The sequence below is a fragment of the Ruditapes philippinarum genome, unplaced genomic scaffold (assembly GCF_026571515.1).
Source record: "Ruditapes philippinarum isolate M1 unplaced genomic scaffold, ASM2657151v2 ctg3280_1_1_1_1, whole genome shotgun sequence".
NCBI lineage: Eukaryota > Metazoa > Mollusca > Bivalvia > Venerida > Veneridae > Ruditapes > Ruditapes philippinarum.
In genome coordinates this window covers 283,644-308,141 of record NW_026856131.1, presented here as the reverse complement: position 1 = coordinate 308,141, position 24,498 = coordinate 283,644, and the positions used below count along the sequence as shown (strand labels likewise).

Genomic DNA, 24,498 nt, shown 5'->3' with positions numbered 1-24,498 from the left:
TTACAGAGGCGTATCACGTTGGGGACAGGATCTGACCCCCAGCGTCTGTGCTTGAGAATGCCTTATAATGTGTTGCAGCTATAGATCTGTTTGTGCAGCCTAAGTCAGAGATTGATGGCATAATAAACACTTGATATAGTCACATATAAGTGAAAATTATTGGGTAAAGATTGAAAATAAAAGAACTTGAAAACAAAACTATTTCTTATTTTATGGCATATAAAATGTCGTTATTCTCAGCAGATTTGTCATGTAGGGCCTCATTTTAGTGGTACGAACACATAGTATGACGAATGATCCAATTGGTGCATGCCAAATATGGGTGTTTATCTTTGCATTTAAGCAAAAGGCTTCGTTTTTAGCTCTGTAAAATTTGGTCACACTTTTCTGTTTCTTCATGTTAAACATTTTACATGCCATCAGGTGACCATGACCATGATCATGACCTAGGGTATAATGGACAAAGCCTCTTTGAATATTGTGTATGCGTGATGCCTATTTAATGCTTATGTGAAGTTACAGTTAGATGTAAGCAATAGTAACAGAGATATGACAAAAAAAACAAAGGCTTTGTAGTACAATACTTTGGTGACCTTGGCATTCAGTATATAAGGGGCACAGCTTCTTCATGTACTTTGTATGCATGCTTGTAACGCAAAGTTTATGCAAAGTTGCAGTAAGATGCATGAATCAGCAAATGTAACAGAGATATGACAGAAAAAACAAGTTACCAAGAAAACCAATGCCTTGGTGGATAGAATAGCATCCCTAGTGCTAAAACTGAAACTCAAGATAATTAAAAAGAACAACTACTTTTTGATACTGAATTTATTTCTTTTTTCGAAATTGAATAAAAAGTATCCATCTGCCTTTCTACCTATATTCTAGGTAATGATGGATTGCTCATAATTGTCCCAAGTATAATTCACAAAACTTTATAAACATAATAACATGATATAGGTTCATGAGCTTGAAATAAAGTCTACAAAGACTTGTTATTTCATATCAAACAAGAACGTACTCCGCGAGTCGGACGTATCGCCTGACAATAGCATACAAATTTATGTATATAAGCAAATAAGCAATTAGCAAATAAGCAAATTGGCAAATCAGCAATTAGCAAATTGGCAAATCAGCAATTAGCAAATAAGCAATTCAGAAGTTGGCAAATAAGCAAAGTGGCATGTCCCTACCGGCATTCCATACTATTCATGATTACATTAAGTTGATAACAAGAACAGCGACACAAAAAAGTAAAGAGGACATCATTCGGAACACCTCGCCTGATAAATCGTAAATTTGACGGAAAAGGCCGAATAGTTGCGATAGTGCGTATTGCGCCACGTGATGAGTCGTTTTTTCAAAGGTTAAAAGCGGGGACGTTGCATTGTAACTCTTTTGAATTTTGAAATTTGAATAAGAAATTAATATATTACACGTTTTCCTAAAAATAATTTTTGCAAATGGATTAATTTTGCGGTGAGATATTTCTTTATATCCATCATTGGTATATACATGTATGTCTTTCAGGTCATAATGTGATTCAATAATATGGATAATTAATTAACAAACTTTTAAAAAGTAGATTGGGTAGATACGTAGATTTCTCAGGATAGAAATAACGCTTCACAATAATGTTAACTGTTCAAATTTCTCTGTTCAAAAATCTGAGCTTAAATTGTACTGTACGTGAATCCCGACTGAATATAAAATCGTTAAAAACATCTATACAAAAGTTTGACTTGAATACTGACTAACACTTGGGTCTTTTGAACTGTGAATATAAGTCGCACATGTTCTTGAAAGTTTAAGAAATGAAATGTGCTATTAATAGAATAGACAAGTATAGAATGTTTTCATACACAGAAAGAACACTCTTCAACAGAAATCAAGTGAAATTTTCATTTCATGAATTTTTGTAAAAGAATGCTTAGTAAATGATACCAAACATTATTTTTATAAGTTTAATTTATTGCTTGTTATTTGTACGGACATTCTTTTCTCTTTTACAGCTTGAAGTTTATTTATATCACATTGAAAACAAGATAGATAAATATCTATTTATCTCAGGATTAAGACAACCTCTCATCCAGCTTGTTTTACTGTTTAATGTGATTTGCATTCCGCAATATGAACGAGGACTTGTCAAGCGTTATTGAGCAGGCGTTACTTTTTGCTCTTCCACTTCCGGTTCCGGAATGCGCAGAAACATGTAATTTAGATTCCGTAAAAGGGGCACCTGGGACAGTGTCATTTAATAATAATAATAATAATGTGACTTGTAGACACTCTCCATTGCCAGGCTCTTACAATAATCAGAAAACTGGCATAGCTTACACCGAAGTTGAGAATAATGATAGTGCTACTTGTTTAGCAATGGAGACCATTGACGGTTTATATTCCGTCCCATATATCAATACGGATCCTTTTGCTGAGGATAAAGACCGTTACACGAAGAAGCGCAGAGAGACGCTGTTTGATTTTGGGTCTTTTGATTTAGATAATGAGGAAGTAAAAAGAAACTGTGCCAGTTTTTGTGATGTTCCTTATGAAGTACCTAGTGACATAGCGGAGACTGGAGAATCACAAAAAGAACTTGTTCAGAAATGCGTTCCATCTATGTTAACGACTCCAGAACAGACAGTTTGTAGTCTAGTTCTTCCTGACAGTTCAAAGAGCTTAAACGAGGCTGAAAATCCTGGCAGCGTGGCAATAAAAGTTAAAAAGAAACGAAAGAGAGAAAAGAACCCTGGACCGTATCCAGATCCTATACTTCCACCGTGTGTTATCTGTAACGAAAAAGCTTCTGGATTTCACTACGGGGCAAACACGTGCGAGGCTTGCAAAGTAAGCTTATGACACATTATTTCATAGTCTTGATAAATTTTACCCGGCTGGAACCGATACTGATTGACCTTTGCCATCAGTATATTTTAATGGTTATAAAGATTTCTGACAGGTTATTGACCGTATATAAACGTTTTTTTTGGAAATATAACCGAAGCCTCGGACGAGTCGATGCCAAAATATTGCCAACAACCGTTTATATACGGTCATATAACGTAAGGAATATTCATAACGAATTTACAATACAGAAATTAAATTTCCTTTTTTGAGGAGAAAATTGAGATTTCTTCATAATATATTAACAGCAGCCGTGTTTATAAAACTAGATAAACTTCACGATTATCCAATGAAACTTGACGTGCACTATTATATGCATATTTCTACAGTTTGATCTGCATCTATACTGTTAGTTGACTAAAATTCTTCGGACATTTTAACTGTTAAAAGTGTTCAATGTTGCACACTTTGTGTAAATGTATCTTGGCAAAGAAATCTGACCTATATGCTCTCGGCAGCTTTTTTGATAATGTAAAGAACTGGTTTTTCCCTCGGAAAACGGATTTTTTGTACATGTTGTAATGAAAATGATTCTTCACAACTATTGTTCAGTGTTTTGCCCTTTGCAGAGCTCGCAGCCGCCAAGTATCAATAGCGTTGCGTACTGTAAAAAGGTCTAAGAATATATGATTATGATATGTCGTGTACTTTGTCTAAGCCATAATATATGGTGACTGATTTGTGTCATGTTTTATAGAGGAAACTGTCGTATTATCGTGTTTTCTCCTTTTCGCCCCTCGGAGCGAAAGCACGACAAAATGTTAAATTTGTTTTCATCCGGCGCCCCGCGGAGCGAAAATACGACATGGAACAAAATGGCCACCATAATACATGTAATATGATAACTCCATTCGAAAATAATAAAAATGAAAACCTGTTTTAAATGTGTTTACAGGGCTTCTTCAGAAGGACACTTAAAAAGGAAGAATCGAGGTTAAAATGTAAATGCAAACCGGATATGCGAGAAGAATGGAAACGAGGCCCAGTTAAAAATGGCTGCTCATCATGTAGATTCAGAAGATGCTTGAAGCAAGGCATGTCAAGGAACGGTTGGTATTTCTGCATTGGATCATAGCTAGGGGGAGGGGGGGGGGGCTTTCTGTTGAGATTGTGTCAGAGTTAAATTGTATACATGCACAGTGCGTTAACTAGAGTGCAGGTATTAGTTACCCGCACTCCAGAGCATGCCCATTGATTGGCTCTTTTTTGCTGGGGTTTACTTATTGTGGCGGCAGAGAAAGGGAAAGCGACAGAAATTTCATATTCAAATGCTCGTTCATTGGTTACTTTTTCTGGGGTTTCATATTAAAACAACAGGGAACGCGTTTTTATGTTTGACTATGATACAAAAGAGAAAGAATATCAAAACACTAGGCAATCTGATTTATACACGGGGTGTACGCCCCCTCGTACAAATCAGATAATCTCGTGTTTCGATACTCTTTCTATTACTTACACAAAGTCTTGCAGATTTTATTAACTATTTACAATTTTTTCTATTGAAAGGCACATTATGTTTTAGAAATGAATAAATCTTTATAGTTCTTTAGAAATGGGAAACATGAGGTTTGTGACACAGAAATAAGTGTTTTAGAGCAAGTAAGATGGTTGTTATCTGATGAAGAACGTATCACTTTATATAGAAAAATTAGTCCCAAAAGTAGCAAAAGGTAAGCGAAGCAGTAGTTTGGGTTCCATACAAAATACTTAATAACTAAAATTGTACTAATTGCCAAAAAGCGACAGGAGAAAAAGATGGTTCAGGTAATTGGTCAATGAGTAACCGTTTGGAAAATATAAAATATATATGAACACCGGAAGTAAAAAGCTTTTGAGAAATAAAAATAAGAGCATTTCTGGGGCTCTCAAGTAGCATGTAATTTGTTAACTGCATGTAATAAATTATGCATTTTCAGCTATAAAAATTGGTAGATACACAATTAAACACAAAACTGAAAACATAAACCAAGTTAAATCTGCTGAAGCTGTTGATAAGATGATCGATGTAGCCATTGCGAATGTACCTGAAAATAGTCCGTCATCCACTTTCGATTTATGTGAGCATGCGTCAGTGAACAGTCCATCATCCACTTCCGGTTTAGGTAAGTACTAAACGACTTTTTTCCTCTAAATTCCATTTATTTAATTCTATATTATTGACTGCTTACACTTATTGACATGATTATTATTTTGAAGGAACTTTTTACAGGGTAAATCGTCATATGCTTGTGAAAATTTGATTACTTCCTTGTAATAAGCGTCTGCATGATCAGGACTGTACTGCACGTGCTGCAACTTTATATTCCATATATGGACAAAATACAGTAAGCATAATTGTGCAAGATTGATTGTCTGAATGAAAAAGAAAATGTTAGAAAACAAGTTATTTTAGGGAATATGACGAATTGTTGCACACATCCTTTATCCATTCCAAACCTTTTATATTTATAGCAGACTTTAACATTGGGTCACTTGACGACTTCGAAAATTCAAATATGGTGGAGAAATATGTTGTATCATCCAGTTCTCAAACAGATTTTTGCGATTTGTCACCAGAAACGAAAAAGGCAAAAACATGCAAAAACGAGCTCATGTCATCAGAGGTGAGTTTAATGAACAGATCTACAATTCAGTGGTTATTCCGTTTCCATCTATATTTATCTGTCTTCTGCTTTCATCCGTCTTCTGTTTTCGTTTGTCTGTGTTTCCGTCTGTTTAAATTTATATTTTCTGCTTTCATCTGTCGCCTGTTTTCATCTCTGTTTTTGTTTGTTTTTACCTGTTATCTGTTTTCATCTGTCTTCTGTTTTGGCTATCTTTTAATTTTGCATGAAATGTCATTTCGTATTTACACATTAGAATTCTCCTTTCAATAATGACCGTTATTATGTATAGTGAGAATAAATCGGAATATATGTAAACATTCCGCAGCTTACTTTTATTATCCTAAAATTCTTACTTCAGTCCAAGACAAACTAGTCACCAATAATAGTTAAATATGGAAATATTCTAAATTATTAAACTCTACCCACAAGCAATCGATGTGCTTTTTTCTCGCTCGTCGTTATGTACACACTTAATTGGTGACGGAAAATGACGCAGAATGCCGAATATTGAGGAGGTTTGCCTTAAATTTAGTACTTTAATTCCTTTTCATATACAGGAAATGGATTCAATTGTGGACAGGTTGACAGATGCACACACAAAAGCAGATTTGTTTGAAACTCGTAACGTTCCTATTGATGTCATACGGCAAAAGCAAACAGACTATCTGGTAAAGTCTATATACATATCATTAACCAAATAACGCTCAGCTTTAAGATCTGACCGTGACAAAATATGAAATCATTTCTGGTGACATTTCACATAGCCAATCATCGGCGTGCTTTCATAATTTTGAAAGCGATGTGGTTTCTAATTTTAACCCTTGGAAAATTCAATACTTCGCGATTTCTAGAACAAACCTTTTGAATAATAATAAAAAAACAGTAACATTTTAAAGCTATAATGGGCCTTTAAATGTGTTTGTAGGAAAACTACAACATGCGGAAACAGATGTTTGGCGACATGACTTTATCAGCTGAGGAATTCAATGAGTTCTACAATATCACTGGTATAGATCTTGACGGGAGAATCGAACATATGACTGGGGTTTTCGATTACCTCGAACGGAAAATTTCAAAACTTGTTGATTTTGCCAAGGCCATACCAGGATTTAAACGCCTGAGTCTAAATGATCAGGCTAATTTAATAAAAGGTGATTATTGATAAGTACTTTCTGTAAATATTTTGTTCTCACATTTTTTTTTATAATTAGGAGCCTTATCCTTACAGAAACTTGCCTTCGCCCTGTGTTCACAAAGATTTAGGTATCAGGGTCAAAATAAGGATCAAATTTTAATACTCAAATATTTTTCATTGTGTATCCTCGTTGAATAAATATTTAATATCAACTTGATAAAATTGGGTCTTAAATAGCATGTTTATGACATTTTAAAATAAATTTATCGTTATTTAACAAGATTTAGTCATTTTAATTACAGTTGATCCAAATATTGATCCTGATTCTAAAATTGATATTTTTGTTTTGTTATTTGTCATCCAGAAATATGTTGATTTTATGCAAATAAGCATTTTTTAAAATTTTGTTTATGTACCATTTAAGGAAAATATGATCAATTTTAGATTTATAAAACAATGAAAATAAAACCAGGGTAATTTCATCCTGGTCCTTATCGATATCTTTTGTTAGTGAACACGGATCAGGTGACCTGTTCATATGGCTTGAATGTTTGTTAAACAATGTTTTGTAAATAGTTCTCTATTACCCCTTTATCTCAAAACATACCGTTCATCAACACATGAATTTTTAATAACTTTAATAATTACTAAAAATAGCAAAAATCGTGTTGGACTCCTAGGGATAAAATGTGGGAAGTAGCCAAATGAAAGTAAAATAGAATTTATTGATGAGACAAAAAGCAATTTTAATATGTGGATCCACATCTAGAAAAAAATTGATTCGTGTGTTGTCATTGAAATACATGTAGTGTTGTTTGCAATATTCATTCGATAACTTAAATTCCTTGATTAATTTCATTGAAGATTGTTGTGGATCACTTTCATTATAATTTCAGAATTAGTTCAGTCAGCCGGAATTTCCTCCTTCTTCTTCGAAATGATAAGTTATTGACGCAATATCCTCCTTCTTTGAAATGATAAGTTATTGCCGCAATATCCTCTTTATTTGAAATGATAAGTTATTGTCGCAATTTACTACTCCTTCTTTTTAATGATAAGTTATTGTCGCAATTGCCTCCCGTCTTTGAAATGAAAAGTAATTGTCGCAATTTCCTGCTTCTTCTTTGAAATGATAAGTTTAATAAAACCGTAAATTTGACCCATTTTTGAAACTAGCAGATAATATTAAATTGACATTTTATTTTTAAAAGACCACACACTCGGCTAATATAAAAAAAATATTCAAAGGTCGGACAAACAAAATGTAAAGCCGGTACGGATTCAAATTTATGCCCCGCGATATGCGGTCCTATCCCTTTTGTAATTGACTTTTTGTCATATGTACTTCCTTTTCGACAACTGTATTTCTTTATCTATGTTTAGCTTCTCGAGTAGAGAGTTCCCTATTTGGGGGGTACAAGGAACGCTCCAGGCAAATGGATTTAGACAGGCGGATCTTGACCACGCCCTGGGGCAAGGAAATTCATTTAGATGTGCTTGCAAAAATTCACCCCATAGACCCCATTATTTCCAGACATAAACAGTGTCAGTTACTGGTGGATTTGAAACTAACAGAGAAAGAAGATGCAATCATACGGGCGATAGTGATTATGTTTACAGGTGAGTTTTTCGGTCGAAGGTCGTCTAAAATCAGCTTGACTTCCTGTAAAATTCACAGGGAAGAACTGAATATGAGAATAATTTTCATTGGTCATTTTAAAATTACATATTGAAATCTGCATGGGAATCGTATTAGCTATTCTAAATAAAATGTAAAGAATAGTTCTTGTCATTCTAAAATGAAATTGCAAGGATAGTTGTTAAAATTTAAAGGATAGTTCTTGCCATTATGAAATAAAATGTAAAGGATAGTTGTGAAACTTTTGCGCAATTAAAGTTGTTGTTTAGATAATTATAACATATGCATGGTAACCGGTTTTACTTCGGCCAAGTATCTTTTAAAGATTTTAAAGACTACTAAAAATCTAATTAGTCTGCAAATATGACATCTGCTAGTTGACATACAAGAACATTGGCAATTTTGACATAAATTTTTCGTTTCAAGACAGTGAAGACTTAATTTCTTTTTATTTCTAAAACAATAACCAATAAAATAGACAGTGAAGATTTAATTTCTTTTTATTTCTAAGACAATAACCAATAAAACAAGCATTTAGTTGTTTAGTTTTCACTTCGCTAAGCTATTTACTGCTTGAATTAGTGGGAAAAAAACTAATGGAGAACACTATTTTGCCGACCTTAAATTGGAAATTAGTGAAGAAAAATTTGAATATTCAACATGCTTACAGATGGCCTCTTTTTTATTTATTGCCGTTTCAGAAATAAATTTATCCAACGAGCAGCTTGCTTCTAGTTATGATAAGCCCTGTTTCCTAATTAAATTATACAAGCTCTGCCTTTCTGATGAGTGTACTCTTAGTTAGTTCTTATAAGGCACTTACATAGTACTATTAGTAAACATTACTCTTTGGATGAGGGTCCCTTGCGATATCAACCAATTTTAGGTGTCTGGTTCTGTTAACCCTTAACCTGCTGGAACCAAACGTGATCAGCCTTTGCCACCAGTATAGAGCCAGACCAGTCTGTACATCTGTGCAGTATGACCAGGCTCTATACTGTTGGCAGCTCAATTATTGTATTTTGATATTGAAATCCCTTGAACTTGGAATGGAATGTTCCATATTCAAAGCTGAACAGATCCATTATAGAGATATAGCAGGTTATGGGTTAAAATCACTACACGTGTAGAAGTAACAAGAAAACACATTGCATGCTATTGAAGGGCTTTTATTTAGCAAAAAAAAAACATATTAAGAAGAGATATATATTTTTCTAATGTTTACATATACCTTCAGATATCAATAAGCTCATGAGAGAAAACTGAAGTAAAACTATCATTTTGTGTTATATCTTTGAAACCACATCGTAACTATACATATGCGTTGTTTTAATTTATTTTAGACCGATGCCCCCTGGAGGAGCCTCACAAAGTTGAACAGATACAAGAAAAACTTATCGCATGTCTAAAATACATTCTCAATACGCGGTCTTGCGGTGGTTCTGTACCTCTATTTTATAAAATATTTAGCTTTCTTACTAATCTTCGTAATTTTTCTGAACACGATAGCAAATTCAGAGGAACACTTATCCGTGACTATCCAATGCTGTCCACGGATAGATATCACTTACTTAAAGAGTTCATGTCATGAACCTGTTTATATGTTAGTAATAATTATTCTTGTGAAACAAGTTAATAACCATCAAGTTTTATTTCTGTTTGTATAAAATTTTGATGAAAAACTTGTATATTATCAAAAAATCACACATTCTTGTTTTCATTTTTGTCATTGATAGATTGTTCGGTATGATAAAAAATACCTCTCGTTCATTATTTCATGTACTTGTATATGATGTTTAATTTGAATTAAAGTTAACAAAAACCACACATTTTTGTTTTCATTTTTGCCATTGGTACATTTTTCGGTAAAATAAGAAATATCCTTTCCCTAGCTAGAACATGATAAAGACGTTTTTTTTCTGTTTTGTTTGCCATTAATTTCACTTTGTGTTTCTTGTATTGCATGAGAGAAGTTAAAAAAAAATCGCATATTCTTATCATTATTGTCATAAACCGGAATTGGTGAAGTTACAATATCTTTTTCTAAATAACTGTTCTAAATAACTGTCATTTCATCTATTATTTTGTATTTTAACTGTCATTTAACTTTTTATTTATGAAAATCATATTTTCTATATATACCAATATTTAATCCATAAAATCAACCGAATCACAAACTTATATATTTTAGACCTCCTTGTGGTTTTTATTTGTTCGGGTCGTCAGACCAAACAAATAATGGTAGCGAAATTTCAGACTCTGATGCTGTTAATTCCAAATGCCGAAAGTAGTGCGCTTTTTTTAAGCGGTTACTTCCCTTTATATGTACACTAACGCCGATAAAATCAGGGGAGATCACTGGGTTAAGATGGTCAAATGACAGGCGCATTAATTTTCAAGCAAAATAGTTCCCAAATGGTCGAAGGTTTCTAATATTGTTTTATTCTTTATAGATATACATGCTTATAGTAAGCTCCATGATTATTTACATCTGTGTTAAACAACAGGTTTAGCGTCGAAATAATAAGGGTTACAAACCCTAATTTAGAATAATATGGTTTTCTTAAGGCCGTAAGCATATAACTTCACCGTGGCCGAGGGGTTTGCGCGCTCGCTTAGGAAGCGAGAGGTCTGCAGTTCAAATTCTAGTTAAGGCAACTTTTTTTCAAATTGTTAAGTCAAATAAACATTGAATTGAATATCATTATTGCAATTAGTCTTATAGCCAATTTACTACAATTAAAACGCTGGAAAGCATTGGTGGCACTATACAAAAACAAATTGGTTTATAATCTCACAACCTTCAACTTTCTGACATTCTGAGACCCAAACAAATTCAGAGCCTTCTGTGCTTTGATTACAAAATAAAACTTATGTGTTTTCCTATTCAAAAATATATGAACTAAGTGATCCCCGGGCGGGGTCAATATCAACCCAAGGGGCATGATAATAAGCTGTTTGTAGTGGTCCGCAAAGAGATGTTCATGGCAAATATCTAAGCTCTCGGTATTGTAGTTTCACACAATAAGTCTCAGGTGTGTCAGTAGAAGTCTATATAAATCTATTGAGCCCTGAGAAAGGGTCAATATTAAACCAAGAGACATATGGTTCGTATCAGTTTTGTAAAGGTATATAAGGCAATGCACCATGTTAAATATCTAAGTTCTAGACATTGTAGTTTCACAAATGAAACTTAAATGTGTTTTCCTATATAAGTCTATATAAATCAAGTCATCCCGGGACGTGGCCAATTGTGATCTCAGGAAGCCCAAACCAGTGTTCTGCACATCATTTTATTGTGTCGCCTTGAAAAGGTGACATATAGGGGTTACTTTTGTCGGCGGTGTCGGCGGCGGCGGCGTCTGTGTCGGCGTCAATGTCGTTGTCGGTGTCGGCGTCGGCGTCCGCTAAAGCTTGTCCGGAGCATAACTCAGTCACTATAAGTCTGATTGACTTCAAACTTGGTATGCATGCTTCTTTCAATAACCCGAAGTGCAGTGCACAAGGACCGGTACTCTGCAGTTCTTATTTTTTGAGTTATTGCCCTTTGTTAATTTTCATACTTTAATTTTGTCCGGGCCATTTCTCTTCAACTAAAAAAGCTATGGACTTGAAACTTCATAGGATGATAGATCTCATTAAGAAGAATTGCAGTGCACAAAAACCAGTACTCTGCACTTCCTAATTTTTGAGTTATTGCCCTTTGTTAATTTTCATACTTTATTTTTGTCCGGGCCATTTCTCCTTATGTATAAAAGCCATGGACTTGAAACTTCATAGGATGATAGGTCTCATTAAGAAGAAGTGCAGTGCACAAGAACTGGTACTCTGCATTTCTTATTTTTTGAGTTATTGCCCTTTGTTTATTTTCATACTTAATTTTTGTCCAGGCCATTTCTCTGAAAGTATAAAAATTATGGGCTTGAAACTTCATAGGATGATAGATCTCATTAAAAGAAGTGCAGTGTATAAGAACTGATACTCAGCATTTCTTATTTTTGAGTTATTGCCCTTTGTTGCTTTCTTACTTTATTTTTGTCCTGGTCATTTTTCCTCAAGTATGAAAGCTATGGACTTGAAACATCATAGAATGATAGATCTTATTGATAAGAAGTGCAGTGTACAGAAACTGCTGCTCTGCACTTATTATTTTTTTAGTTATTGCCCTTTGTTATTTTTCATATTTCATTTTTGTCCTGGCCATTTCCCCTAAACTACATTGTTCACAAGGCGACACATCCGACTCGCGGAGTTCTAGTTATAAGTACTATTTCTGCCAAATAGTTTTAATTTCTTTTTATCAGTTAAGAAGATATAGAGCGGACACGAAATTTAAAGTTCATACAAATGACTATGTGTAACCTTGGCCAGGGGATGTTCAAATCTGTGCTCTGCACATCGACTCATTATTGTAAACATTTCTGCTAAGAAGTTTCAATTTCCTTCCATCGGTTCAAAAGATACAGATCGGACATGAAATTGCTAACAGACTTACGGACGGACCACTAGATGCATAACAATATACGCCAAAACGTTTTCGTATTATTATGTCTACATTAAAGTAATTAAAGGATAATTGTTGGTATCAACACGTTAGGCTTCATAGTCACCATGGTCATCTTCCAAAACAATGTGGTCGAAACCCACTTGTCGAGGTTTTCTAAATTTAAAAAAAAACAGATACAGGAACGTGATACCTTTTTATTCTTGCAACCAGTATAAGATCAATTAAGGGATTTGAAAGTCCAGTATAATGGGTTGGCTCGTCGAATAAGTTGTTCAAATAAAATCAAGAAAAAATCACTTGATGTATTCAATTCAGTACTGACATGACATTTAGAGAATACATTAATGTATAAAGAAATAGCAAAGTTGGATTGACACAAAGAACATTCCTACATATTACATCTAAACATTTTCGAAAATTACTCAAGACTTTAATAAGAACAAATTTGGAATATTGTAATGGTGCCATCAAGGTTTAAAAAAGCAAAACTGAATCATTAGAAAACCTAAAAAAATTAGTCTACTATGTAAGACATCTACCATATAATGAATTAAAGGTTAACTATTCTAAAAAAAAACAGCTCTTGCGTACAGACGTATTAGAGGGGACATATGATACAAACCTACACATTATTGAATATTCTAACACGACCCGCATTTTTCCCTATTGAACATAGAAGAACCGAAAGTGTGTATTATTATGCTATAAAATCACTGTTTGACGTTCTATATTTAGATATGTGACGTAATCGTTATACACGTGACGTAACCACTAAAAATGTGACGCGCTGAAAATAAATACGGAAACAAATCAGGCGCAGTTTATCTAATTATCATGTACGGCAGCATTTATTTTTTGCTGTCGTGTTAGAATCGAAATAATATATCCAAATCGGTGATTTTATTGCTTGATAACATCACTGTTTGTCGTTCGGATGCGCATCATTATATCACTCGGGCTACGCCCTCGTGATATAATTCCCCGCATCCGAACTCCAAACAGTGATGTTATTGAGCAATAAAATCACAGTTTGGGATATATTATTTCTTAAATAAAGAGGCAATCAAACATGAAAGATTTTTTAAAACTAAAATGATAACATAACTTGTGATTATCCTTTAAAACTAAAAGATCACACGTGTCGCTTGATGATGGCCATGCAAAAGCATGTTGCAGCTATTGCTTAGCAGAAGACACAAAATCATTAACAGGCCAAAACGTGCCATAACTCAGCCGAAAATCATTTTACCAGAAAACCAGTTTAATATGCGTTGAGTAGCCGTTCAATTCTGTAAAGTTTCATTTGATTTGCACAAGTTTACACGAGAAATAGTCCGGACAAAACTTTAAAAAAATAAAAATCGTTTAAACGCCGTAACTCTGACAAAAATCACTGACCCGGAAAATACCGACGATCTGCACAACTAGAATTTGTACTGATCATTCCTGTAAAGTTTGGATGTCATTGCACAAGTTTTTTCAGAGTATTAGTCCGGACAAGATTTATGACAGACAGGCAGAGTCGCAGATAGACGACAAAAAAGTTAGCCATACTAAAGATGAACTATGAGTGGTGTTTGTTATTTCTTGTTATTAAAGGTTATTTCCCTTTTTAAAAGTAAGGTCCGAGAAATAATTTAGCCATATCAGTTGTGGGTATTTTGTATCATGCGTCAGTTTCTGTGTAGTGGCAACACAAAAATCATTATATAATAGGCCAAAACACCTTATTGTGTCGCCTGCGAGTATATGCCGACGATATGCACAACTAGACTCGGATCATTTCTGTACCATTTTGATGGAACTGAACCAGTATTTTCTGAGAAATAGTCCGAGCAAATCTCTGTGTAGCTGGAAACACAAAAATGATTAGCAGGTCAAAAAAAACTTTTTATTCAAGGGCCTCAACTCTCGTCAAAAATCATTCTTGAAAGCGGAACACCCGTGTAATATGCGCAAGTACTTGAACTACTTATCTATCCTGTAATATTACATATCGATATTTCATTAATGGTATGCAGATTAGTCCGGACAAAATCACAAAGGGCAATAACTCTGACAAAAATCATTGAAACCGGTGCATGCGTTTATAAATACAGTATAAATTGACAATCTCCTACACAGTGATCTCCCCTTGTCCGTACAATTCTGCGAAGGGAGGTAATCACTGTGAGGAGTTTGTGAAAAGAATAAAAGTGACGAAAAGCTGATAGCTATAAATTCCAATACAATACTGTACAGTTTAAAAAACATTTCCCTGCAGAAAGCTGTTTAGCTTGTTCATCTATGGTAATATGCAAGGTTCTTGTTTTTTTTCTAAAATCTGGGATATGTTCCAGCTAAAATCAATGGCAGCATCTGACCATTTGTTAAAAATATTTAGTGGTTTGCAACCTTGAAACTGACCTTCCGAAAAAATGCCAGCTCTAAGACCAAAATACTTTTCTGACGCAATTAGGGTTGGGATGATGACGAAAACTATGCACATTCGACCAATTAAAAAGATTCAATACACGTTTGATCCATTTACAGACAATGTAGCATCGATTCGGTAGCAAATATTTATTTTTAATTGTATTGTAACATATTTTCGCGATATAGTTTTCAATCCTGATTATAATTTTGTATTAGTCGTTAAGTTTTAGGACCAAGCAAACTTAAATATAACTGAAAGGTCGTATACACAATATATTAAGTACATTCTCATCTAAGGTTAAACCCCCTATATTGACTGTAGAGATTCTATCCTAATTTTTAAGATTTGTAATTTTGTTGGGGTCTAGTAGAACTAAACTTAAATGCGAAAAACATATGAATGATGATTGTGTCTCAGAGGTGAGAAAAATGTGCAACCTGACAGGGACTTGAATCTGGGACCCTTGTAATATCGTGCCATGGCTCTTCCAATGCCAGCCATTTACACATCACCCCTTGGCGAACTTGTGTGCAGTTCTGAGTCACCTACTCCCCCTGCTATATTGAAATTTCATGGCATTAGAAACAGAGCAATGCGACTTTAGTCATACTCTGAGGAATATGCAGTCATGGCCCCATGTTGAGCCCTTAATGTTACAGGTTGAGAAAAAATGTGCAGCCGGACAGGGACTCAAACCGGGACCCTCAGAATTTATGAGTATGTGGCTATAAATACTGAGCTATCTGCCGCTTAAACATCTTCTTCCTTGTATAGTGAACAGTTCTGAACCATGACTGTTGACATACTGCCCCGCTATATTGAAAGTCATCCTTGAAATTCATAGAGTTACAACACAATGTGGATTAAACTCTGTGCTATATGAAGTCTTGTACCCATGTTGTGCGCCAAAATGTCACAGCAGGGCCTTTTCACTAGTTTTGGGGAAGGCGCCCTAGCCCTTTTTGTGGGGAAAAAATACGCGGTTTTCATACTTTTGGGGAAAATATATTTTCCACAGGCAGTCGGTGTGTGGTTCTATAACCAGATATACTATAAATAAAGACTTATTTAAATCACACATTTGGGGGAAATATCATAATATATTTGCATATTTTCCTCCAAACACACTTAAGGAGCTTTCTGTCCAACATAAGTTAACATAGTGAAGGGATTTTTTTCCAGATCATTTTATTGCCACTTTATATTTGCCCAAGAATATCTTGACTCATATTTCCTAATTATAGAAAATTTACGTAGGACATGTGAGGGTTCTTGATTTGATTCAGAGGGAACATTATTATCAGTTACCACTGTATCACTATTACTGGCACTGTTGTGCTAAGCTCACTATTTCCCAAGTGTAAAACATTTCCCACACTTGGCCATGTTGTGCTACTCGGACACACAAACTTGCGAGGGGATACATGTATTGGATTCTCTTGCACTTACAGGAAGGTCAACAATTCGTCCAATTTTAATAAACAATTACAAACATCACTCAATTGTATTTTCTTCTTGTTCTGTGACATTGTTTACATTTGCGACATCGTAAATTGGTCACCGTATTGTTGTAAAAAATCACGTGTGCAATAAAAAATAAGGCAGCAGGGTTTTCCCATGTTGCTTTTAGAAAGTTGCAAACTCAGACCGAGGCTGTCACCCATTGGGTGCCAAATGTACAGCCTCACTTAGTTAAGTTTTGCACTCAACATCAATCTTCAAAACTTATTATTATTAATAAATTCACTTGAAATTAAGTAATTGTCCTCGGGATCAAAATTGAAGATAACAATGTAAGGCCCATTACTCTACTCCAGCAAGAAATTTTACTGGTTTATGGCACATCTCCGAACATAATCATTCCTGGTGCAACATTGATCTTGAAAACTACTGATAGAATTCACCTCAATGAAATACATGTCTTTGGAATTATTATTGAAGGTCACTTTGCAAGACACATAATTCCAGCATATGGACCTTTATGAGCTTGACAAATTCCTTCAATGGTTTGCTCATTATGCAAATCTTGTAATAACTATTTCGTGAATGTAATTCGGTTGAAATCTTCCTCTTTGTTAATTCCTACATTTTCTAGGCTTTTGTGTTTTTATCAAGCACTGAGAATAATCTATGGTAATGTCATATTAACAGCTCTTGTTGTACTATTCTTACAAGAATGTAAACTTCCTTTCATTCTGCTTCTGCTCCTTAATTTAAAACTGTTTATAAACAAGACATTCATACATAATTATGCACTTTAATCAATATTATACAATTTTAGTTTGAAACTTTAAAGTATGATTATGAATTGAATTCTAACTAAAACCCTAACCCAAATAGCTGCGATTTCACATAAATGTAAGACACATTGTAATCTTACTGAAATAGTTAAAGATCCTGTAACACAATTTTTTCATGGTTTTATTTCATAAATATGATGCTCAAGTTAAGATTTGTCAGTATTGTAAGTTACAATAAGCATTATTTACAAAGATATTACCCAATTTAACATTTCATGTAAATAAAGGGAGGTAATTAGAAATTCATTTTCTATAAATTCTAAGTCAATTTTTCCAATAAAAAATGTATGCATGTAAATTATTGATTAAATATAATGTGCACAAAAATTTGCAGTACACATTTTACATATTCTTCGATGTTTGAAAATTGTTTTATTTGCATAATTATATACATATATAATTGTTTGCAAGTGTGGTATTCACACAGTAACAATATCGATCACAAAACATACAGAAGTGAAATGAAAGTTATTTAAAATATATTTCAGGACTGTAATGAACTCCCTGAATACCAAGAATGTTTTGAGCAGCTCAGTGGCAGTCTCCAAGATCAATATACAATCAGATAGATGTGACCCAGTTATTGATGTAGACTTTGGTAGGTTTATCATGTTTGTAAAGTGCACACTAAAGTGCTCAGGGGTGAGCTTTTGTTATAACATGATGTCTGTTGTTTGTTTTTATGGCTTTATCCATAATTTTTTCTTTTAACAATATCTGATTAGCCACTTGGATGGACATTGGTAGATTTTAGACAAATTTCTCCGAAATTATCCATAAGTGAACCTCTATAAGATTTATTAATGCTTTCAGTCTGAGCAATACCATTGTTGTTTCATTTTAGACGTTTTTTGCTTGAATGCAATGCCCTCAATCCATTTTTGGTTAATTCTTTCCAGGCAGTTAACCAAACTGGCTTTCCTGAATAAGTTGCCAGTATTACAAATTTCTTCTCAAGTGACTAGCTATTTATCCCACATGATCTCTGTATCTGTATTTAGAGACAAATGACTGTGAGCCTCTATGTTTGAGATCAGTTGTCACAGAGAAAATGTTGCCTTGCTCGAGTATTGATCAGTAAGTCCTGGATTACAAGTCCAATGCTCTGGCTTTTGAGCGTTGGACTCATTTCTAGGTTTTGGTAAACTAAATTTTCATTAAAAAAGCAAGTTTATTTTACAAGTATATAAGCTGTAACTTTAATATAGGAAAAATTTTTGTAGCATTAAAAATACAAAAATGTATCAATTGTCAAAACTTCACCGCTGTGGGTTAGAATCCAGACAGGGACTTTGGGTTCTTTCATGTGAGAAAGCTATCCAGCTAGCTTACAGAACGTCGGTGGTTCTACTCAGGTGTCCGTTCGTGCCTGAAATAATCCACAGAAGGACACCTGAGGTCTTCTTCCACCAGTAAACTTTAAAGCTGGAACGTCGCGATATGACCTATATTTAGGGTTGGACACCGGTTCCCGGTATCGGTCCTATACCGAATAGTAACTTCGTAAATTACCGGTATATACCGTTTCGTAAAATACCGGTACTGGATTTGATACTTTTGTAATTTTGTAAAAAAAAATAATTTAATAGTCAATATGTCAAAAAAATAAGAAGATTTTTAAATAAAAACAGCCTACAAACACGTAAAACAAACTATGAATTACTATTATCATGCGGCGAGTACGGCTTTCGCGGCAAAGTTGAAGTTTGTGACGCGGCGATATTTTTGTAAAAGTATTGTGCCGCTTATGTTCAAGATAATAATATTTTTGTACTCGGCAGGAAAATATAATTATTTGAACTGATTTTGGTAAAAGTTTGTAAGTTTTAAATGTCAAAGAAACAACGAGAAAACAAATCAAATACTTGAGTAATCATCGGCACATCGCACACAGTCCTTCCAAACACATCGCACACAGCTTTTGCCGTAATGACAATGTAAATCCAACATATGACAATTGTTTATTCAAACAATGCTTTTAAAAAATAATTAAATCCTTTTTTCAGTTAAGGCTCTAATCACTCATAATGAATACATATTTAATGTTTCCAAGTTCTTTTCATCCATTACCACATGTACAAATCCACACGTGAATTACGATTTTAACATAAATGAGACCGAAATATTCCAACAAAATATGCCTCCTTTTGTTTTTGGTGTAACACTGAAGTATTATTAAACATGTATACATTTTCTTAACAAAACAATGCTGACAGAACTTCAATCAAAAAGTGTGAATGTCGGCGGCTCTTTGATGGTGATAGAGTAACAACATCAAAGGGAGGCATATTCTTTTGAATAGCCTATTATGCACCTGTCAAAGGTCAACTTGTGTGTATTACACATTTAGATCTGTGATACTTTAAACAACTGAGACATATTTCATATAGTGTTTTGTAGGATTTTTTGCAAATGTTGGCTAGTATTTTTGCGTATTTGAGCAATGGAATTATGCAATTTGGTAAGGACAATACTTTTTTTTTCTGTAGCAAGATGTTCACGGTGCATGCTATTGAAAAATAAAAGATGTATAAAATTGAAGGGTAAATTCAATATTAATAAATACCAAATCCTTATTATTTGTAAAGCATAGGTATTTGCTTAATGACTTCTACAAGGACTAATATTAGGTTAACATGGAAATGTAAACAAACAGTCTGTGCTGACTGTGCATATACATGTTTTTCAAAATTTTTAAGTTAATTACTGGTGGAAAATATGTTTGTGCTGTTGTAGTAGAACAGACTGGAATCATAAGTGACTTTGAAAAAACATCTAATGAAATTTCTTACATGTAATTCCAAATTGCAAAGTAAGCCAACCAATCCAGTGATTTCATTTATTACAGTAAACAATAATGTGATTTAAAAAGAATATCAGCATCAGAATAAAATTTCTACACAGTAATAATAATAGCTGTAAGAAAATAATAGATAACCAACTGTCTTAAATTTTTTAAGATGTAGAGATATCAAGATTAAGACAATAATTTGTAGACTTCTCAGCTGCAGACTGCTGTCCTGCATAAGATATTTTGCTGTGTTTAAATTATGTCATGTTCTTTTGATGAAAAAGTAAAAGTATTTTACAATTAACATGTTGTAAATGTTGTAAAAAAGAGTAAACACAAAAACAACAAAAGAAAAGTATACTTTACAGCATGAAATTTCAGAAAGACCAGTAATGTAACATATTTATTTTCTATTACTACATGTTATATCTCTTCAGTTCTTACACTTGCAGCAACGGGTTTGGTATTGTAAAAGTATCAGTATCAGTATCGATAAAATACCCGTATCGTTTCGTCAGTACCGGTATCGGTATCGGACCGTTTCGTGAAGAACGATATCCAACCCTACCTATATTGTGTCGATGTGACGTTAAACCCAAAACAAAAAAATCATGTATTTTATTTAAGTTAAACCTTTTGGATAATCATTTCTGTAATTTTGTATGTATCTTTTTGCAGCTGATGGTCACAAATTAATATTTAAGACGAAACATTTGAAAGCATCCGAGATTCTAGAAAAGTTAGTGTTATTTTGTAACGAGAAAGACACAGCACAGCCGGAGGCAGACCTTGCATTAACGAAGATGTCGGGAAAGCCAAAAGGCAAGAAAAAGAAGTAAAATTACTGTTGACATCATACAAGACTGTGATATTGAATTATGTTACCACTTTTTTTATCATATATGATAAAAAGACATGCTTCAGATGAGACTATTTGGGGAAGTGTATTCATCAGGGCAGAACATAGTGTTCAGTGTTAAAAGTTTGAACCATTTAGCTGCCTATTTAGACAATTACGTAGGACCCACATTCAGAACAGAACTTAAAGTGTTCAGTGTTAAAAGTTTGTACCATTTTACTGCCTATTTAGACAAGTACGCAGGACCCATATTCAGAACAGAACTTAAAGTGCTCAGTGTTCAAGTTTGAAGTGTTTTGTTGCATATTAGGACTGGTACAACAGACTCGCATTCCGAAACATGTTATCGCCAACATGGCAGGTTTACGAGTCTTTATTAATAACATTATTATCGGTGATTGATTAATTTGTTTTGGCATTTTTTTTTATCATAATTATCATGATTTTAGTTTGAGGTTGGATATAAATCATGTTTCCTTAACTTTGTTTATTTTCATCAGTAAAAGTGTAGATTTATATCATATTCTATATATACATAAAATGAAAAAAAATGAAGATCCATCTTCTATAGTATATTCTTTTAATTATGCCCCCCTTCAAAGAAGTGGGGGTTTATGGCTTTGCATTTGTCCGTCGGTCCGTAGACCAAATTGTTGCCGAGTGCTAACTAAAGAACGCTTAGGCCTAGGAACTTCAAACTTGGTATGATGATTGTTCAAGACCAGCAGATGACCCCTATTGATTTTAGGGTCAAAGGTCAAGGTCACATTAACCTTGTAGATAAAAAAGGTTTCCGATCTATAACTAAAGAACGTTAAGGCCTAGGAACCTCAAACTTGGTTTGATGATTGTTCATGACCAGCTGATGACCTCATTGATTTTGGGGTCAAAGGTCAAGGTCACATTGACTTTGAAGGTAAAAACAGTTTCCGATCAATAACTTGACAACTCATGGGCTGTTGGCCTTCAAACTTGGTAGGTGTATTGGACTTGACCAGTAGATGACCCCTATCGATTTTGGGGTCAAGGGGTCAAATATCAAGGTTGCATTGACCTTGTAGGTAAAAACGGTTTCCGATCAATAACTTGACAACCCATGGGCTGTTGGCCCTCAAACTTGGTAGGTGCATTGGACTTGACCAGTAGATGACCCCTATTGATTTTGGGGTCAAGGGGTCAAAGATCAAGGTTGCATTGACCTTGTAGGTAAAAACAGTTTCCTATCAATAACTTGACAAGCTATGGGCTTTTGGCCCTCAAATTTTGAAGGTGCATTGGTCTTGGCCAGTAGATGACCCCTAATGATTTTGGGGTCAGGGGAACAAAGGTCAAGGTTGCATTGACCTTGTATTTCAAAATGGTTTTCTATCAATAACTTGACAACCCATGGACCCTTGAAATTCAAGCTATACAGATACATTGCTTTTGGACAGAGGATGACCTCAATGGATTTTTGGCGTTTAGGGGTCAGAGGTCAAGATCACATTGACCTTATAGGTAATAACGCTTTCTGATCAATATCCCAATTCATGGGCCCTTTACCTTCAAACTTCACAGGTGCATTGGTCTTGGCAAGTATATAACCCCCATTGATTTAAGGGTCAAAGGTCAATGTCATATTGACCTTGCATGTAAAGACTGTTTCTGACCAATAACTCAACAACTTGATTGATATTTTTTTATTAAACTAAAAATCCTTATGGTATACACATTTCAAGGTCTTATGTAATATAACAACTTGGCTGTCATTAATGAGGCCTACATGATTCATAAAATTTATGCATATATTATTTGGTAAGATTTGAAATAACTTTGTCATAAAATTGCTGCACACAACCTTTGCGGTAACAATTACCTAGTGAATAGTCATCACCAGTAATTAATCCTTATTGGTTTTTTGGTCACTAGGTCAAAAGTCAGTCATAATAACCTGATCACGTGACTAATTGGCTGCTGATAGGGGGCATACATGTTTTACAAACATATCTTGTTCATGCAAATATATATTATTTTTATACAATTACCAGTACAGCTGTGTCAGAGAAATGGCTAATAAACCTTTGCACACTGTGAAAGAAAAGAAAGTGTGAAGAGTTTCTGTTTCTCTATCTCATGGTGTTAAAGCTGCACACATCCAGATTCATGCTAATTTTCATGAAAATGTATTTGAATGTGTAATATTGTGAAGTTACCAAATGGAAGCAATTTACACATTATCAATGGCACTTATAAACCATGTCAATTACCATATTGTGGTCAAAATATGCATAAATAGTAACGCAGTAGAAATATAGTTGTAAATACTGTAAAATTTGCCATAAATCGCACACAAGTAAAATATCACTTGAAATTTTTTTACTTTTCCTTACTTCTTAGTACATTTTTCTCAAGTTTGATTTTATTGAAATATTTTGACTCATCTGGAGGCATGCAGCTTTAACCCTTCTGCCATAAACCTACTGAGTGCATAATATGAATTTGCCAAGCTTTGGATAGGATTGGATAGGTTCCATATGTGATTTCAATATCAAAATACAAGAATTGAGTAATCAACAGTAAACAGCCTGGTAAAACCATTTTATCTTGTTTGTTATAATGATTTACATAGAAGGGTTGTTAATAACCTGTGAGGAAGTGGGTCATAGGCTCAGGTTTCATAATTAATTTATGCAACTGCCCAAAGAGATTTGATTTGTTTATGATCTTTACAAGTAGGAAAAAACAATGATGAACCAAAAATATCATCTTTGGAAAGGTTTTATAGCCAATTTTTTTTTTATTTTGAACATATCGTGCCATCTTAAATTGGCCTTTTCCTTAATTTGACAACAGTTTCCTTATGTTAAAAGTCCCTGTGAGATGTCATTAATTATGCAAGAACATCCTCAGACTTTTTCACAGCATAGTAAATTTTATGCACTGCTATATTTTCAGGAGCATAAAACAAGTTGAATAATAATTTTGTGTATAAAAGTTACATTATCATTATGTTTAATTGAAGTTTAATATATTAATAAGCTTTAGCAGTCCACTGTTTTTGGCTTTTCATAGTGCCCTTGTTGCTTGTTTCAAAGCCATTATTTGACATTCCTAAAGACTTTAATAAATATGGGTTTCTGAGACATAATGTGCCTTGAACTTTGTTTTTCTAGGTTTTTACACATTTTTGGTCACATCCACCAAATAAGCTTTCCTGAATAACTAACCAGTAATGAACTATTTCTCCAAGTGACCAACAACTAATCCAACACTTTTCTGAATTAGCGGTGAAAAGCAGATGATCATTTACGGAACGTCAGTGGTTCTACTCAGGTGCCCGTTCGTGCTGGAAAGGCACCTGC

General features: G+C 34.1%; 2 protein-coding genes across 3 annotated transcripts; both read left to right on the top strand.

Moving 5' to 3' along the window:
• The first annotated feature begins 1,348 nt into the window (after positions 1 to 1,348).
• On the top strand, positions 1,349 to 10,106 carry LOC132745496 (vitamin D3 receptor-like). Of its 2 annotated transcripts, none has more exons than XM_060734446.1 (9): positions 1,349 to 1,479; positions 2,013 to 2,847; positions 3,800 to 3,953; positions 4,821 to 5,006; positions 5,359 to 5,507; positions 6,068 to 6,178; positions 6,436 to 6,661; positions 8,029 to 8,265; positions 9,628 to 10,106. In XM_060734446.1, exons 2-9 carry the CDS (start codon positions 2,131 to 2,133, stop codon positions 9,873 to 9,875), a joined length of 2,028 nt encoding a protein of 675 aa, XP_060590429.1. In that variant the 5' UTR covers positions 1,349 to 1,479; positions 2,013 to 2,130; the 3' UTR covers positions 9,876 to 10,106. The 2 variants fall into 2 exon arrangements, with proteins under 2 accessions (XP_060590429.1, XP_060590428.1); XM_060734445.1 differs by having other exon boundaries at positions 5,356 to 5,507.
• A 5,050-nt stretch (positions 10,107 to 15,156) lies between these two features.
• On the top strand, positions 15,157 to 23,242 carry LOC132745495 (large ribosomal subunit protein mL53-like). The gene is made up of 3 exons (XM_060734444.1): positions 15,157 to 15,342; positions 17,996 to 18,105; positions 20,977 to 23,242. Exons 1-3 carry the CDS (start codon positions 15,209 to 15,211, stop codon positions 21,135 to 21,137), a joined length of 405 nt encoding a protein of 134 aa, XP_060590427.1. The 5' UTR covers positions 15,157 to 15,208; the 3' UTR covers positions 21,138 to 23,242.
• Positions 23,243 to 24,498: the final 1,256 nt, after the last annotated feature.

Coding starts and splice junctions, on each gene's coding strand:
- LOC132745496 (XM_060734445.1), top strand. CDS start 2,131: ATGAACGAGGACTTGTCAAGCGTTATTGAGCAGGCGTTACTTTTTGCT. Junction 5,508..6,067: donor ACGAGCTCATGTCATCAGAG/GTGAGTTTAATG, acceptor TTTCATATACAG/GAAATGGATTCAATTGTGGA. Junction 6,662..8,028: donor TCAGGCTAATTTAATAAAAG/GTGATTATTGAT, acceptor ATCTATGTTTAG/CTTCTCGAGTAGAGAGTTCC.
- LOC132745495 (XM_060734444.1), top strand. CDS start 15,209: ATGCCAGCTCTAAGACCAAAATACTTTTCTGACGCAATTAGGGTTGGG. Junction 15,343..17,995: donor GACAATGTAGCATCGATTCG/GTAGCAAATATT, acceptor AATATATTTCAG/GACTGTAATGAACTCCCTGA. Junction 18,106..20,976: donor AGTTATTGATGTAGACTTTG/GTAGGTTTATCA, acceptor ATCTTTTTGCAG/CTGATGGTCACAAATTAATA.